Source organism: Bactrocera dorsalis, chromosome 5, assembly GCF_023373825.1.
Source record: "Bactrocera dorsalis isolate Fly_Bdor chromosome 5, ASM2337382v1, whole genome shotgun sequence".
NCBI lineage: Eukaryota > Metazoa > Arthropoda > Insecta > Diptera > Tephritidae > Bactrocera > Bactrocera dorsalis.
In genome coordinates, this window is record NC_064307.1 from 37,433,625 (window position 1) to 37,452,786 (window position 19,162).

The following is a 19,162-nucleotide window of genomic DNA, read 5'->3' on the forward strand; positions in this document are numbered from 1 at the left end:
AATAACACCGGATGAAGTTGGCGATGATATTTCGGAAGAAATTCCCGATGCAACGACAGATCCAGAATTGTTTAATGTCCCTGCTAAAAACATGATCCATGGCCCGTGTGGAGAGTTTAATGTTCATTCGCCATGCTAATTTTGGCAGCAAAAAATAAAGATTTTAACGAATTAAATACAGCCAAACAACTTAATATATGTACCTGGTGATGTAGTTTCGTATAAATCTTTGATACTGTGATACTGTGGCAAATGACGAAGATGTGGTGAATTATTCTATCGAATTTCTGAATTCGCTTGATTTGCCGGGGTTACCACTGCATAATCTTCAATTGAAAGTCGGAGTAAAAATTATTATACTTCGTAATATATGTACTATGTAGTATGTAAGTCAAAAAGTAATGGGAAATGTTATTGCAGCCACGATTTTGACCGGGAAATTTAAAGGTGAAGACGTATTTATTCCCCGGATTTCAATGATTCCATCTTATTTGCCGTTCGAATTTAACCGTCGCCGGCGCTCTTTTGTTAGAAGCTGTCGAAAGATTCCATCACAAGGTGTTTGGAGATATGTATATTTCCAGTTAAAGGTCTACGGTCTTCGAAGAAATACTTTGGTATTAATTATATAAATAAACTTGAGTACCGTTATCAAATTTTTTCATTAAATGTTCAGTTGGTAAGGCTAAAATTCACGAGTAGAATTGAATTGGTGATTTTGCGAATCCGATGCAGGCGACAATGGAAATTACTATGAGCATTTTACCGCCGGAATAGGCTCTGCAGTATATTAGGTAAGACATGAAGAAGTAAGACCATTTTAAAGAAGGGTTGCGACAAATTAAACAATGTTAAACTTTCAAAGATCCTGGTGTTAGGTGATTTGCAAGAAATCCCAATTAAAAGTATTTATTTGAAAAGACGGTTCTACTGTAGATACATACATATGTATGTACAAACATAAGTATTGGATACTGTAGATGACATATGTATGTACATACATATAGTCTGGCTACTTTGGCATGAAAGAAGAACTCTTAAAAACTGCAATACTCTTAAACCCTTATCAAAAACGATAATTTTGAAAATATGTTTTTATTTTAATTAATATTTTTTCTTTAAGACAAAAGTGCTCATTTTTCAAAATTATAGGGGTAGTAGCTACTGCTGCATTAAAATCGCGAAACTGTGGTCAAAATAATTTCGGTACTAAAGCGGCCCACTCACGACAAATTTGTTTGACAAATCTGTTTGAAGAACAAATTTGTCGTGAGTGGGCCGCTTAAGCCATGTGATAACAAAATCAATAAAAAACTTACATCATAGTTCCCGAAATGGCACAAAATGCTTCGGCATAGGGATGGCAAACTCGATTCCGATTCTACTCGAGAATCGAGTTTTCTCGTAAAATACTCGAGTTTTCGGAATCGATCTTCAGTAGTCGGAGTCGATTAAGAATCGATTCTTGACATTCGACTTTACTATTAATTAAGTGACCAGTTTCAAGTTATAAGCTTAGTATCCAGCTCTCAAGAATTGTAAAAACTTCATATAAAAAAACGCTTAAGAAACGGTCAAGAAACTTTCCTACCATAAATTTACTGAAGCGGGTAGAGTACCAATTGAATTAAGACAATTTATTAATCGGCCGATAAAAGATAGAGGTAGTACACCAGATCCATTACTTGTTTGGAAAAGTATCGAAAATGAGTATTCTCACGTATCGAGGATTGCAAGAAAATACTTATCAATTGTTGCGACTTCAACACCTTGTGAACGTTTATTTTCGCATACTGGGCTAACTGCGAATCAAATTCGCAGCCGGTTAACGCCAGATCACTTAAATATGCTTCTGTTTTTAAGATCTGTCCCCGAAAATGTATGGTTTTCTTAAACTGACAATTAGCTTATTGTTCTTTTACTTATTTTAAATTTATTTAAAAACTTATTTTATTAAACTTCTTTAAACAACTTGAATTATTTAAAAAAAAATTAAATGAAATGTAATGTTCCCTGTACCTTATTTTTAAACAAAACAATATAATTGTTTTTAACTATTTTTGTGTTTTATTTAATCGATTTGAATTATCCATTCAATTTATGCCTTGTGATTTATTAAATAAATTTTTGTCCTTTTAATTTAAAATCGATTAGAATCGAACGAATCGATTTTTGCCCCCGGATAATCGATTCTTAGAATCGAAAAATATAGAAAAATAGTCAGAATCGAGAATCGATTCTGTAACCAATTTTGCCATCCCTACTGCGGCATACAACTAAATTTCTACTCAAGCATTTTTAGCCACGCCTTGAGCTCTCCAATGAAGCGACCTTCGCAGCTTTCACATATGAATGACACACGTGAGAGATCGTTCACCAGATGTGTAACGAACTTCATGCGAGCGCGACAGTTCACCAATCACAAAGCAGTATGCTCAGAGTACGCTACAACTGTTCAGCGATGAGTGGGAAATCGATTTTATGTGTTATAATTTCAGTGAATATTAATAACAAATTACGTAACTGACAAACGATTTCTATTGCCTTCTACCGACGTTCGCGCGTTTGAGTGATATGCAATGTACATTTGAACACTACTAGTCATAAGGTAACCGCACCAATTTTATCTTCAATAAACTCTTTTCTTTCTTTTTAACCACGCCAGTCTTAGTTAAGCAAAATAGTTTTATTTCAAAGTTCGAAAAATAAAAATAAATAAATAGTTGACTCGAAAAAACGTAACCGCGCATTTAAAGACTCTAGAAACTTATTTTGTAAGAAATAAAGAAACATTATTTTGATTAACAAACAATCGAAAATTAAGAAATCAATTGATTTTGAGCAATATTTGAAGCGTCTATGTTAGCGAATCGCTTTTAAAGTAAAAGATGACGCCATTTTAAGTATTTTGATAAATAACCTATACCAAATTTCGTGAATATATCTTATCAAATGTGAAAGTTTTCCATACAAGAGCTTGATTCCGACCGTTCAGTTTATATGGCAGCTCAAATACCTCGCTCGACCCCGACACGAACTCAAGGTCATAATAGCGAACTGACTATATAAGCGAAATATTCACACCAATATTTATTAAGGTACAATGATATAATCCTTTTCGTTACAGTCCACTTTTAAACCTGCTACCCATATGTTTCGGCACGATTTTAAAGACGTTTCACGCCAAAATGGGAAGAGTGTAGCATATACAAATGTATGTATGTAGGAATCCCAAAAAGCATACTTCTTTCACTCAGTTAACCTATTGCGTCGAAATCTTACCAAACGAATAAAGCACATCTCAATAACTGAACTTGATAGATAATAAAAAGAACCAGTGGCATATGGAAAAACTTTAGAGAGTGACAAAAGACATTAACTTCTTGAACAGAATTTCACATTTTTATTAAATTCCTACCAATGGAAGTTGGCCGGCAACTAAGATTGGGTACTAAAACAAAGTAAACTCTAGCCTTTTAAATTCAGCGAAAAATTAAAAATGTTAAACATTTTAAGGTCAGTCATTTTTGTTAAATTTATATGTAAATCTTTTGAAAATTATCCTTGAAGTATTGGTGTTTATCTCAGGTCTATGCTTATCAACTTTTATTTAATTGAATTCAAAACAAAAGTCATTAGCTAAATACTGATTCAAGTACGGTTGAGTCTAACCTGTTGACGGGGAGTGTATGTACATACATATATATAAATCGCGTGATAACTGAGCACCGTTACTTTCGTGGGAGCCACCGCTTGCCAGACGGCGACAGCGCAACTCAGGCTGTGATCATTTTGCTTATTGTGATTGAAAAGTGCTGAGTTTGTTGTATTATCGGGAACTAAAGTGACTCAAGATAGTAACAGCGTGACGATCGCTGTAAAAATATATTTTAGCTTCATTAAGCTGTGAGTCCCCAAGCAAATCAGTTCAGTTTTCTTTAACCAATTGTGTTTTGACAAGTGTGTTTAATATTAGATCCTGATATACTTAAGATAGTGTTGAAATATTAGAAATCATACAACTTGTATTGCTGTTGTTTCTGCACTTTATTGCAATAACGGGGTAAGTATCAAATTGATTTACGCGTTTCTAGTAAAGTACAATGTGCCAGTCAGCATTTCAGATCACATAGCAACAACAAATTTTCAATGTTTATATTATTTTTTGCAGAAGTTTAGCCGGCGAGGCAATGTTTGTTGTTAGTTATGCTGATGGGGCAATTGAGCGAAAAAAAACTTTCAAGCCACCTAAGTAGTGCTGTCATAGTGTGTGAATTGAATTTTAAAAGGAAGAAATTAAATATTGTATGTACAGTAAAAATAAGCGAAATTTGTAGTTTAGGTCCCCCAAACGTTTGCTTTAACGCGAATTTTGCAATGAGCGGAAAGTGAATTTTTTCAGAAGTTTATGTACAGTGGCTCAAAGCCAAAGTGATGAAATCATATAAAAAGTAATAAAGAAAGCATTATGATAGCTAAATTCATTTAAAACCTAGAAAAACCATTTAACAGCGGCTTCAGAGTTTTGTAATAACTAAAGCTATTGTAGTTCAAATCAAATGCACCTCACAGCGAAAATGATGCAGTAACAAACCCAAAAATACACTTCAAGGACATAATCAAAATTTTAGTTTGAGCAATACCTTGTCAGATACCCCTTACTATCCATAACTGCTTTCATACGTTTCGGTATGGATTCCACAGATTTCTTTGTGTAGCTAGATGCAATTTTGTTTCATTCTGTTTGCACGGCGTTTTTCAAGCGGCTTTATTTCGAAAATATGAATCCAAAACTGACCACATATTTTCAATTGCCTTTAAATCTGGTGACACTGCTGGTGTTTTTACAATGTGTGGACAGTTCCAAGTAAGCCAACTTTGTATACTACTCTGTATTTAAGTTTCGGATCATGGTCTTCATAGTACCAAAAGTTGTTGGACATATTTAGTTTCGTGCCTCTTTGAAGCAAATTTCGTTTCAAAATGTCCAGAAACATACTTTTGTTCATAATACTATCGATAAATTCCAAATTCCCGACTCCAGAAGATGACATGTGCATCCCCACACCATTACAACAGTTCTACCATGTTTACGTAGCTTCGCAGATTTTCCGGATATAGCTCAGCATTTGCTTGCCTCCACATATCGGCTCTTTCCATCCGATTTAAAGAAGTTGAATTCTCATCTTCAAAACATATACACACCTGCTCAAATTAATAGTTACACAATACTTTTTCAAGTAAAGTTCATCAGCAAAAAGTTTTATTTAAATTTTTAATAAAAACGCAAACGCACATACTTATATTTTTCAAATATTTACAATCTAAGTTAAATAAACTTCATTTAAAAAAATAGCAAAACAAAGAAATGTAGAATAAACTGCTCAAAAAAATAGGTGCACTTTTAATAAGACAATTATTTGGGAAAAACAAATTATGATAAAACAGTTTTGTTTTCTTGTATTATATATTTAACATTACTTAGTTAATAGAGAGGATATCCACAATTATTCTGGATTACTTTATTTATTCGTTTGGACATAGTACCGATGAAAGTCTGACAGGTTTTTTTAGGTATCTCATACCAAGTTTTTTGTATGCACTCCCATAACTGGTCTTTGTTAGAGAAAGATTGACTCGCCAAATTTTTTTTTAGTTCTTCCAATAGGTTTTCTATTGGATTTAAATGCGGGGATTGGCTTGGCCACCTTGTCCTCAAAATATTTCTTAATCAGTTTGGAGGTATGTTTTGGGTCATTATCTTGCTGATATACCCATCGTAATGGCAAGTTTTCTTCAGCATAGGGTAGCATGATATTTTCAAGTATTTCCTTGTACTCCGACGCTGTCATTTTGTTAGTTGTACGGTATACAGGACCTATTCCATACCAAGAAAAACATCCCCACATCATGACGTTTCCACCTCCATGCTTCACAGTTTTTTTTGTGAATCGAACTCCTTTCCTTTTGGACGACGCACATTTCTCTCACAATCGTTTCCAAACAAATTTACTTTCGTTTCATTGCTCCATAAGATGTTTCTCCACTTTTTTGCTCCCTCAGGTCCTGACCAATCTAAATGACTTTTTGCAAAATTTAACCTCATATCTAAATTTTTTGATCGCATTAATGGAACCTTCCTGGCTATTCGTCCTGGTAGCTTGGCCTTTTGCAAATGCCTGCGAACTGTTTGGGCACTTACTACATTTCCAATTTCTGCTGCTATCACCTTCGACGACTTGAATGGGTCCTTTTTACAAATAGTTACAATGTGGCGATCAAGAACTGTACTAGTTTTTTGTGGCCTTCCATGAGTCTCCCTCGGTCTAAAGCATTTTTACCAAAATTATGATTAATTTCCCAATTTCCCTAAGCGATTTTCCTTGCTTTCTGAGGTTTGAAACGACCCATCTGATTAAAAAAATAATTTAATTTATCTGCAGCATTTTGAGCTTTAGTGAAAGAAAATTTACCAATCCAGATAAAAAAAACCTTAAAAAAGTGGATAAAATTAACTTTTTTTTCACAAAAAGCTAAGTTCACTTACGTGTAACTATTATATTGAGCAAGTTTTTTTCCTGAGTATTCACGCAAAACTAAAATACGCATTACCTCGAGGATTCACATGCTTCATTCTCTTAGAAAGAGCAATGCCATATTATCTTAATTAAATTTACAGCATAACTTGTCTCATAAAGCCCATAAAAAGCTTTTTAAACTATTGAGAGTACTAAGTTTTATAGTGTAACTATTATTTTGAACAGGTGTGTATGTATATACATATATCGGTATTCCAGAAGCTTTCACTCTTTTACTTACGTATGTCCATTTGTAAATATTCGTTTGGGGCTTCAAAATTACACTTCGATTTTTAGCATGGATGTGTGGTTTATTTCGGTCTGTGCGGCCATTGAAACCAGCTCCCTGAACACTCTTTGTATGGTTTTCGGATAATTTTTTCACGAATTTTTTCCACTTCGTTGCTTAAAGTTGGAGTACGTAGATGACCATTTTCGCGCATTTCGCACTTTCGTTATACATACAGTAGAATCCGTTTATTATGACATCGAAAGGAATTGACAAACACGTCAAATGTTGTGAAATGAAAAACTTTTTTTATGTAAATATGTACATACTTATAGACTTAAGTATTTTAATACAGAAACATAGTAATTAAATATGTATACATACATATTAAATCAAAATCGAAATTGCACGTAATCAGCACATTATAACACATACAAGTGTTTTTTTACTGTAAGTAATCTGTAATTTTTGTCTGCCTTTGTTTTTTCATTTTATTGTAAAAACAGTCTTTAATACTATTGTGTATCGAAGACATACATATGTACATAGCTATGGTCAATCTATCATTTTCAATATTGCTGTGAACAAATCGTGATAATAATTCTGCAGCTTTTAAAGCCTCTTCTGTGGTATTTAATGGTTCTTCCCCGACTTCCTCTTCCCCATCACTTTCGAGTTGTTTTTTTAGCACTAATGTTCTGTACGATATTTTCATCGGTGGGTTCTTCCGATGTGAGGCTATCGACATCAACATAATCTTCCCACATTTCCGGTGCTGCTAAAGAATCTGATTTTAGGTTTCGTGACCACAAAGATAAAGGAATGTCATCTTCTTCATCGAATTCATGTTCTGATATTTGATTAGGTAAACCGTCGTGGCTTTCAATGAATCCTGCATGTTTGAAACAATTACGAATGGTACTTTGTGACATTTTATTCCAAGCATCATTAACCACCAGAATTGCATCTAGCACCGTTATTTTTATAGAAGAGTTGTTTTCATTAGCATCAAGACAGTTAATCATTTTGAGCACAAGGTTCTTCCTAAAATTTGTTTTGAGTGATCGTATTATTCCCCGATCCATTGGCTGTAGTACTGATGTTGTATTCGGCGGAAGGAAAGCAAGTGTTATAGACTTTAAATCAGTAACATTTGGATGCGCCAGGCAATTATCAACCAGCAATAGAATCTTTTTCTTCTTCTTCACCAAATCACGATCCCAATCTCGAAGCCTCTTTTCAAAAAGTTCTGACGTCATCGAAGCTTTACGATTGTTAGCATACTCGGCAGGTAATGATTTGCCACTTCTAAAACATCTTGGTTTTTGTGACTTTCCAGTAATGAGCAATTTCTTTTTCTCTGTGCCACTCATATTAGCTGCTACCATGACAGTTGTTCTACCTTTCGACAACTTATCTCCACTACAATTTGCACCTTTAAATTTTAAAGTTTTATCCGGCATTAATTTGTAAAGAAGTCCCGTTTCATCAGCATTAAATATCTCATCATCAGAAAATTGTCTTCGTAAATTCGGCCACACAGATATCATCCAGTTTGTTGTTGAATTTTGATCAACAGACGGAGATTCACCGACAAATAGTAACCAGTTGGTCAATATAGGCGGAGTCATAATAAACGTATTCTACTGAAGATATATTTTATTAAGAGCGGATTTTTTTATTCGTCTATGAGCTTACACTGCGAACATGCTTTTACTTATAGATTATAAAGAATAAATAATTTTATCGTTTTTTTTTTTAATTTTGCATATATTAAGTAATCAATAAATTAGTAACATATTTTTTATTTCGCAATAATGATCTTTTACTAAGTGTTTTCTCATTTCGCTGCTGCATCATTTTAGCTGTGAGACACTGTATTTAACGCATTTCTCTCTCAACTTAGTTTTTGCTGCAAGCCACAATTCTGTAGAATTCTGTTCACTTGGCTGTAATTACACTGATCATAGAGAATCCGGCTATATAGTGTTTTTTTTTATAAGAAAAACAGACTATTTTGAAAACTGCTTCGCACTCTTACACCTTCGGCCGCGCTTCACAAAAATAACTCTGGCCGGGGGGTTTATAATTCCTTCGCACTTTTTTCGGCTCGCAAAAGAACTATGTACACCCCGGTGTTGGATCGACTAGGATTATTATTTTTTGAAACGCGGCCAAAAGCGCCAATGTAGCGAAAAACTAATAAAAAATTAATTTAAGTACAGATTGGAGAAAGAGCTATTTCAAATATGACACTTATACAAAGGTCTCATATAAAGCATAACTAACTACCAGAGCGAGAGATCTGAAGGTTACTAAGACAATTTTTTTTTTACTTTCCACCTTTAGAAGTTTTGGAACGTTCGATTAAAAGCTGCGATAACTAAAAACGCGACCAGACACGAGGTTCAACGCGCCGCCAAAGTTGCCAAGGTAAGAAGACAGTCACTGATCCGACGCAGATTTAGTGTACACCACAGAAATTGGAAGAAAACTTCCAGATGCATTTACTTATTTGAAATATTTAAATCAATATTGTAATTTTTCTATTACAGAAGGAAAGTTAAGTAACTAGCAATGGCCACGAGTTCTTCCCAAACACTTGCTCTTCAGAGAAACTCCAGTGAGCACAACCGTTTCATGGAGAAATTAATGGCAAAAATATTTAACTTCTACGACGAGCAGTCTCTGATCGATGTGACATTCAAAGTTTCAAACCCAACGGCTCTGTAAGTATTACTTTGTACTCAGTTTACATGAAATTATAAAGATTAATATTAATTTCAGTGTGCCCGCGCATCGTTTGATACTCGCAGCAGCGAGTCCTTACTTTGAGAACCTTTTCAATGGCAACCAAGGCACTAATCCAGTCATCGAGATAAATAATATCGATAGCGATATTTTTGAGCATCTAATAACCTTTTGTTACACCGGACAGGCCCTCATTACAGTTAACAACGTCGCTGCCATGCTAAATGCGGCAATCGCTTTGCAATTGGACGATGCCATAAGCAGTAGTGTGGACTATCTCATGACACATATCGATGAATATACTTTACAGGGTGCTTATACGCTGGAGGGTGAAACGAAATGTGAAGTTCTTAAGCAGAAAATCATCGAATACGAGACACACAATTTCATGGAGGTGAGTCTAAATATACACGTAATGTTTCACAATAACGGTACTTGTGTAATATAAATTTTTTTTCTAATAATACTAGATCAGCCGAAGCGTTGAGTTTTTGAATTTTGATGTAGAAAAATTGCAACGTATTCTGGTATCTGACAATTTGAATATAACCCGTGAGGAAGATGCCTACGATGCCATACAACGCTGGTACAATTACGATGTTCCTGCGCGTCAAGAGCAACTGCCACTTTTAATAGCTTGTCTCCGTCTTACCCAATTCAATGTAAATTTTCTGTTGACACACATACAGCCGTTACCTGGATGTGAGCTACTGGCCCTCAGAGCGTTATCGTGGATCAGAGAGCCTACAGCACGACCAATGATAAATATGCGATTTACTGAACCACGTGGTGTCAGTGCTTCAAATTGTGGTGAGAAAACAATCCTAGCGCTTTGCTCAGATCCCTCAGAGGTAAACACACACTGTGGCTTATATTCAAAAATGATAATCTTACATTAATGTATGTACTTACAATATTTTTGAAATAGCGGAATCCCAAGTTGCTGCGATATAACAAAGTTGAGAATAAGTGGCAGGAATATGCGAGTATAGAAATCGATTACGAATGGTATAGAACTATTTTAAAGGATGATAATTTATTATTTATTGGCGGTTGGAAAAGTGGTGCCATCGTTAACGTCGTCCGCAGCTGGAATATTCGACATAAGACATGGCAAAATTTACCCGCCATGAACCAAGCAAGAAGGGACCACTGCGTTGTCGAATTAAATGGTAAAATCTACGCGATTGGTGGTCTTCCTGCTTTGTCGTCGGTGGAAAGGTGAATACATATAAATCTGTAACGAATTACCTAACGATGGCGATTGTGAGCTTTAACAATTTCAGGTTAACTTAAAGCTTAACAGTGAAATAACTTTAGACTACATGTGTTAAGGTAGTATTACTAGTAAACAAAATGTACTTCGCCTTGAAAGAAGGAGGGAATTGAGTGAAATGTTACGATCTGATTGAATCTGACTTTAGAAAACTCTAACACTTTGACATGGTCAACGATTAATTTAGAATAATTTTAATTGTTTCTTAGCAGACTATGCAAAGTGGCAAAATGACGCTTCAGTTTACTGATATACATACATTCTTTTTTCATTGCTTTTGTTTGTTTCCAGATATACGACTTCCGATGGTTGGAAGTTCGTGAACAGCTTAATTGTGGGACGATACAACGCAGTTGCAGTGGCCTTGAATGATAAAATTTACATAATGGGCGGTTATAATGGTAAATGGCAATCATTAAAGTCCGTCGAAAGCTACAATCCGGATTCGAATACTTGGACTTCTTGCGCGGATATGACAAAAAGTCACAGTTTACATGGTGTAAGTTAGATTAAAATATAATTATTAATATTAGTAGAACGTTAATCAAGTCATGATTTGGTAAAATGAGGAAGAGTCGAAGGACGGTATATAACGCCTTTACTTATTCGACTCCATGTATATCTTTTACTATGAACGGATGCACGTAATCGGATTTCGTATTCTGTCTATAGCTTCCTTAATAAGAGATTCCATTTGATTTCACCGTTGCAAGCCTACCCAATAGTTTTCAAAACAGCACAAGTAACTCCGCTTCAATAAAAATGACCGAAAGTGTCTAATTGAAAATAGTCACTGATTTATTTAGTCGTCCTTTTAACTCTATTAAAATTCAACAAAACGTTTATTGCTACTTTTTTATATTACAGGTAGCTGCACATAATGGTCACATTTATGTTTTAGGAAGTGGGGATGGGTGCAGACCTGTTCAACGATACGATCCTCAGCAAGACACATGGTCACAGGTACATATATTGAGTTGATTTTCGCCAATCGCTTGAATATTCTTGAAAACTTTTCGCAGATTTGCTCTTTGGAAGTTGGCTATGGTTATATAGCAATAGCTCGCGTATCATTAGACAATAAACTTTGGGCTATTGGTGGCATGTCTAAATCTGCTGACAAGGCATGTGTATCAGTGTTTGATGAAGAAAATTTCTGTTGGGTAGAGAGGGGCTCATTACCCAAATGTGAAGTGTATAACTGTTTTGTTGTGCCTGAACCCTTGCTGTCGTAGATGTGAATAAGTAATGAAATTATTGTTCCGTTTTCGATTTAAAGAATTCTGTTATAATAAATTATCTTAAAAAAAAATAACATAAGACTTCACTATTGTCATACAAAAATAATTATATAAGAATCAGGGGATGGTGCTAAACGCACTTCAACTAAAAGTTAGGAATCCGTAACATGAGACCAATTCTAAAATCGGTTCAATCCACCGGTTTGATGGTTACTGGTATAATCAATATGTGCTTGCATAGATAGATAGATGTACGTATTTTTGTACTAGAAATGCTCTTTAATTTAACGAAAAATATCTAAGAGAGCGAGAGCGGAACTGCTCTCCTAAGAGCGTGGTGGTGGACACAAAAATTAATAGTGCTCTTATAACAATCACAGTTGCGATAATAATAGAAAGGAGAAAAAATAACATTAAATGAAAAAAAGGGATCAAAATAAATTTTTATGTAGAATTGAATGCACTTACTTAGAACAGAGATTTAGAGTGATATTATTTAAATGTAAATAGAACAGCATATGTATACCAGATTTCAGAGTCTTCTTGAAATATGTTGTATTTTCTAAAGTTCTGACTTATTTATCATGCAGAAGGGAACGTAAAGTATTTCTTAGGCCATTTTTCAATTTTATTTATTAATAATCCTTTAATATTGCATTCAATTGAGTCAATCTTTGTAAAAGTAGTTCTCATTTGAATAAGGGTCTACAATAAGCATATAATAAGCGGATCTACAAACTACGTGCGACGACAACTTCCTTTACGATTATATTGTTTCAATAAAACATTGCTAAAGCTTTTAGAGTTTCCACTTGCGTTGCTATTCCGTGATATCGTGAGGAGCATTTTGGAAAATTTCAACTTCAAACATGGAACAAGCCGACATACAGCAATTGCACTTAATATGCGTGACTGGCAGAACTTTTTTTTCTAAATTCCGTAAATTGGAAAATTTTTCGAAATTAAAAAATTCGGCTCGGCAGACTATAACTGCAGCTTCATTTTACAAGAATTTTTTTATTTTTACATATCCATCAACATTTCAAGGATAAATGATGCATACCGTGGAGCAACTTTTTTTTCATTGTTCTTTGGGTCACGTGATATACCCCTTAAGCGAAGTATGCAAAGTGGGTTGGAGGTCCTGCAGTTACTTTTGAATAAAATTTATTTATTTGCTCATTAATTATTTAAGTGGGGGTGTTCAACTGCTTCATAATTATATACCCTTGGATATGCAATAAAAAATAGTGCAAATGTAGTAGAAAAGATGTCTCTGACTATTCATTTGACTTACTCGAAATTGCAATACATAGTAATTTTACAAAAATAAATATCAACAGCATAAAATATGTTACTATAAAGTGCATCCGATCTAGGAATATCTTAAGAAAATCTATCATTTGTTCCCATTAAAAGGTATCCTACCAAGAAAATAAATTTCACCAAGGAATATTTTCATATACTAAGTGTTTAATAAAAATTATGTCAGAAAATAATTTAAACTAGAAACTTTTGAAATAAAATCCAATTGGGTTGCTTATGTAATCATTTACGAATAAGTGTTACCATATATGCTCTCAAACAAAATTGTATTCTTATGAATTATTCCTAACCTAAGAGTAGATGTATAGATCGTAAATGAATTTAAAATAAAATTAGGTTTTACTTTCTCTTGTAGATGTGCAAATATTTCAAACCGAATAATATGAGAATAAGCAAAATGTTACTCATACGCACGGTTGTTTCAATTATACGAGTATTATATTAGTAGTGTATAATAGAGGATTTCTAAGTTGTCTGAGTAGTTACTAAAACAAAATGCAAACTAATGAATGAAAATATATTTTCTGTTGACATCACTTGTTGGAAGAAATACTAACATAATTTGAATGGAATTTCTAACAGCAAACCAGTCAGTTTTTATAATTTCACTAATCTTGCACAAAGTATATTAGTTTTGTTCATCTTTGTAAGACCAAACAGTAATCGAGACATATGCAGAGTATATATGCATAAGTGATTACTTCATTAAAATTGAGATAGCTTGTTCAAACTTGATATTAGTATTCATATTGCTTATGGGCGGAGACTGATCATTGCAGTGCCCAGAAAAATGCCAATTTTTGACTTGTCTATAAAGACACATTACCAAATTTCACATAAACATGTAAAACTTTGATTCGGTATACGGATTCGCGCTAGAGACTGGCAACTGTGGGTTGAAAATATTTCAAAAGTGGGCATGGGTAAGTTAGAACAAGTCCTTATATTACCTCTTTATATACTACTAGCAGCCCATCCCGTCATCGCACGGGGTAGACAATTATTTATTTTTTGGAAACACTTTTTTTCACAAGTATTTTTATTTGTATTAAAAAAAATCCCACAGTTATATTTGTATGTAATCCTATTTATGTTCAATTTCTTTGATGGTTTAAGTGGCGGGCACTTTTGAAAAATTAAAAAATAAAAATAATAATAATAAAAAAATTAAAATAACAGTAATAAATAATGAATTCAGTCATTTTACATATATTTTTGCCACTGCACGCGCTCAATCCTGCTAAATAGCAACGACAACGTCGAATTCCTTACTTTGATTCTATCGGCTCTGTTAGCCGCCAAATCGAACATCATACAGAATTCAATTTGCACCTTCTTTATACTTTACATTCTCTGGCCCGGCGCGCTTTTCAGACTGCATCGCAAACAACGGCCACGGCGCTATGGCGGTTTTGTTTACTGTTTGAATTTTTTAATTCGTAATATCTTTTAAATGGAAAGTCCAATTTAAATAATTTAAAAACTATTTTATAGGTAGTTAAATGGTCTTGACCATAAAATAATTTATTTGGATAAGGATTAATATAAACACATAAATAGCATGGTTTGAATTTGGTTAGCATTTTCTTTAATATTTAAAAGAAAAAAGCTGTTGTAGTGACATAACTACAATAGTTGGACATATGCTACCGCGGAGTTTTTTGTAAACATTATGATGTTCTTCAATATTGTTGTACATTATTTTGTTCTATCGCTAATAGTTTCGGCAGCGCATTCGACGAAAGACATTTTAAGACTCAGTTTTCTACTCCTTCGGTTACATTGTTCAAATTTTACCAAGGATCCCTAATTTTTTTCAAAATGAAATGTAGCCTGTGTCAAATTGGAAGAATGTAGCATTCTATTGGTGAAAGAATTTCTTAAATCGGCGCAGTACTTTTGGAGCTTATTCATTACAATCATACAAAAATAGGTACAAATCTTTCCTCTTTATAATATTAGTATAGATAAAATATATATTTAATCCGATATACATAAATGTTTTCTTAATAAAATAATAAGTAAATGCCAGTATTTTTGCAGAAAACATGTATAACGGGATCAATATTTCTCCCAGTTCCCACATACCTAATAAAACGATTTGCAAATATCTGTTTGACTTTATACCTTAACATCGGTCAATCTGTAATGAAACTAAGAAAGCCCCTTTTTTTGGTAATAGTATGTCATGATACCAAATATGGTTTGATTTTGCTATTTCCTTTACTTTTGCTATACAGATTTAAAAAAGAAGCCCACACACTATGCAGAGTTCTCTATATAGCGCAAAACTAAAGTTCATTTACTGATCTTTAATTTGACAGTTTTTTTAAGAGTCAACTACTTTTATTTATTTCATGTGTTAGACAATTTCATATGATAAACTTGTAGTTTAACACTTGTGTTAGTGAAAAATGCAAGCACAAATCCTAAAACTAAAATTTGTTATGAGCAATAATATAATTTTTAAACAAGTTATTCACATATTTTACGTTTTAAGTGTTCTGAGAGGAAGTAAGGGCTTCGCTCAACGTTGGCTAGTAAAATTTTTACGACGTGACTGTCGCTAAATACCCGAACTATGAGCTTGAGCGCTGTGCTAAAACTCATTGAGTTGCTACAGCTTAATATCGGGTATTTCAATAGAAATTGTATGGTTTCTAAGAGTCGTCTCGATCATTTTTAATACTCATGATTTGTAATTTGTTTATATTATGTTCACAATGTTATTTTGGAAAGATATACGGAAGAACAACGTTTACAAACTATTCAATTATATTAAATAAACCTAACTTGACCGTCTGGTGAGGTTTTTGGTCTAGTGGAATCACCGATGCGTACTTCATTCGAAATGAAGCTGGTGACACCGTCCGTTCCTGTCAATACGTCAGTGGAAAGCGGTCAACGACGACTACTTATGAATTACATATATGCGAATCCTTTCGCATCTCCTGTCTGCATCGGTCGTTACTGTCATGTCCATGTCTTATCTTGCATAATTGCACCAAAAATTTCTTCCAGGTGACATTTCTGTCTGAGCCGAAATTTTTGTAAAAATCTACTGCATTTACATACATAGTACACCATGTCGTATGAGCAACACAGAATGTACTCGAATAAATCACTTCGATGGATGCTCAGGTCATTTGATGTATAAGTTTAATCGCGTTTATCTTTTAATGTAATATTTGCATAAAAAAATCAGTAAAATTTGTTTGGTGGAGCGGAAAATTTTGTATTGAAATATAATCTCTTTAAAGTTGTAGATTCACTCACATAGTTTAAAATACCAAAAAAAAACTCATATAAGCCATAAGGGAAAAGTAAAATTATTAGGTACAGTTTAAGTCGAAAATAAAGAGCTTGTTTAGGTTGGATCGTAATATTTTGTACAAAATCTGAAACTGACGTTTGTGAAAAAGAGAAAAACTAAAAACTGGCTATATAACGGATGGAATAATGGGCATATACGAAACGACTAATGAAATTCAACTAAAACGACAACTATTCCTCTCAGGTACGGATGATCCCTAGTTGTTAACTCTAATCTACTAAGCCAAGTCCATTTGCTTCAAGTGAACACAGGAGAGGCATCAGTACATCTACCGAAAAGTTCTTGTTCGTACTAGTCGGAGCATTATAACTTCCTTCCATTCTGCGTTAATTCTCTTGCATCTGAATAGGCCTTTTATCTATGCTACTATGGCTACTAACTATAGCACCTTTGCAGACATTATTAAATACCCTGCTTATGCCACAAAGTCATCCAAGGCATACTATTTCTGCTCCTGAGCTTTCTCTCTCTATTTAACGAATGAAATGCAGTCAGTGGATCTACCTTTCGTATAGGCGTGTTGAGCTTTCGATAGATATCCTTTATATATTGTTATCACCAGTACAGTTGATACATTCTGCATTATGGGTTCGAAAATGTTGTCCAAACAAGAGGATTTAAATGGTTTTAAACTGTTGAGGGCACAAAGTATTCTGCACTTCGTAAGCATACTCGGGAGGACGCACACTATGGTATTTCCTACAAGTTGCAAGTTAGTAGCGTCCGCATACCCTAAAAAATGTATGCTAACTAGGTCTTCCAGTGATTTCTTACCGCAACTAGTTCATTCTCGACATGTTTTGCGCATGAGCCTACGGGTAGTCGGCAAATGATAGGCAAATAAGCTGGCTAACCAAAAAAGTCAAAATATTCATACTGCTTTTTCGACATACTTATTTTTTGATTCAAGTGAGAAAAGCTCATGAATGTAAAGGAAAAAAATACGCATTCGTTGTCATGGTAGTGGTTCGCGAGCGGCTGGGAATTTTCTGATTCACTGTATATCGGCTAGATAAATTCTGCCATTTTTGTGCATTCAAGGGTTTTGCGCAAATGCCGAGTAAAATATTTAATCCACAGCGAGAATAAATTTGCTTTTGATTTATTTGCCATTTTTGCTGTAGGTGCCATTTTCCCTACTTTTCATGAGTCGTGCTATTAAAGTGTTATGCATATTCATTTTCTTTACATTCGCCTTTTTTCTCTTTTTGTACGAATGACAACAACAAGGAGCGCAGATTTTTCGGCTGCTTGTAGTGAGTGAACAAAGTAAATTATTTATTTCTAGAAATCGACTGAAAACAATTTTGTATTCCTAGAATGTACACTGCATAATGAAGACGACAAACCGAGACGACAATAATTTTCGTATTAATATTCAGTTACTTTAAAGCTATTTATTTACTTTGAAGTTTTCGCTTCTCGGAATTCCTATCTTTATATATTTTAATGGAATATGGAATGGACATATTATAACCATTTTGTGGTTTACCTTTAACTTTAAAAGAAACTGGTTTGGATTTTGTCCCAAACCTAATATTGTTATGGGATGTAGTGCAGGTCGCCTCCACGCTGGTGCATCCTGGGTAACGCCAAATGGCCTGCGGCCTTCACGGCCTTACAACTCCCTTGACAACTTTTTCTGGCATCGAACTGGTTTTTTTTTTTTTTTTTTTTTTTTTTTTAGAATAGGAAACTTATCTGGATTTGTTAGAACCCTGGGCTGGTGGTGGCGGCATTCTGGCACCTGAGTATGATAGGGTGACACCCATCAGAAATGGCTGTCGGGCTAATGTCGAAACTGCCTCCGTCCCGTTAAAACCTTGGCAGGCCTCAGAGTACGTTCCCCCCCGTCGTCATTAAGTTGGCGTGGTAGGTGTAAGTTGAGAGGACTCCTTCTTTACGCTGGTCGGCTCTGAACGTATTGCCTCATAAGGGCGTACGTCAACCCTCTCCTTGGCCTCATCACTGAGACAAACTTGGCACCATTAAAGGCGACTACCTCTCCGGGGGTCGGATAGCGGCTCTGAGTGGGGACCCTTATAGCATGGACACAACATCAAAAAGCACGGACGAAAAGGTGACGAAGGGAGGTGAAGGGGCGTCGAAATCGACACCCAGATCTGTCCCAGGGGGGGCTGCTGCTCCCGGGACGACGAAATCGTCGCCACGTAGTAGCAGGACTAAGACCCTGATAGGAGTCTCCGCATCAGGCGGTAGGATGAGGGAAGCCGGCGCAAACCCGCCGGCAAAACAGGCAGGGAAGGGTGGAGCCTTCACACACGGCGGAATCGCCAGTACTAGCAGAGGAACTTCTGCTAGAGTTATGAAGGAGTCCACAGGGGGCTTTAGCTAGGAAGCTGAAGTCGGACCGTCGACTAGCGGCAAAGATAGTGGAACGCTACGGTGGTGAGCATGCTGGTCAGG

General features: G+C 34.9%; 3 protein-coding genes across 3 annotated transcripts in view; 2 read left to right on the forward strand and 1 right to left on the reverse strand.

Annotated features, from left to right (window-relative positions):
* LOC125779050 (kelch-like protein 17) overlaps nucleotides 1-19,162 on the forward strand; it is a 398,740-nt gene that overhangs the window by 270,567 nt on the left and 109,011 nt on the right. The gene's annotated exons all lie outside the window — the stretch shown is intronic.
* The window catches only part of LOC125779053 (kelch-like protein 5), a 293,968-nt gene that overhangs the window by 102,883 nt on the left and 171,923 nt on the right, over nucleotides 1-19,162 (reverse strand). The window lies entirely within an intron of this gene.
* LOC125779047 (kelch-like protein 5) lies at nucleotides 3,778-12,134 on the forward strand. The gene is made up of 9 exons (XM_049459458.1): nucleotides 3,778-4,063; nucleotides 9,157-9,240; nucleotides 9,363-9,536; nucleotides 9,595-9,952; nucleotides 10,029-10,409; nucleotides 10,487-10,779; nucleotides 11,126-11,333; nucleotides 11,702-11,797; nucleotides 11,857-12,134. Exons 3-9 carry the CDS (start codon nucleotides 9,385-9,387, stop codon nucleotides 12,067-12,069), a joined length of 1,701 nt encoding a protein of 566 aa, XP_049315415.1. The 5' UTR covers nucleotides 3,778-4,063; nucleotides 9,157-9,240; nucleotides 9,363-9,384; the 3' UTR covers nucleotides 12,070-12,134.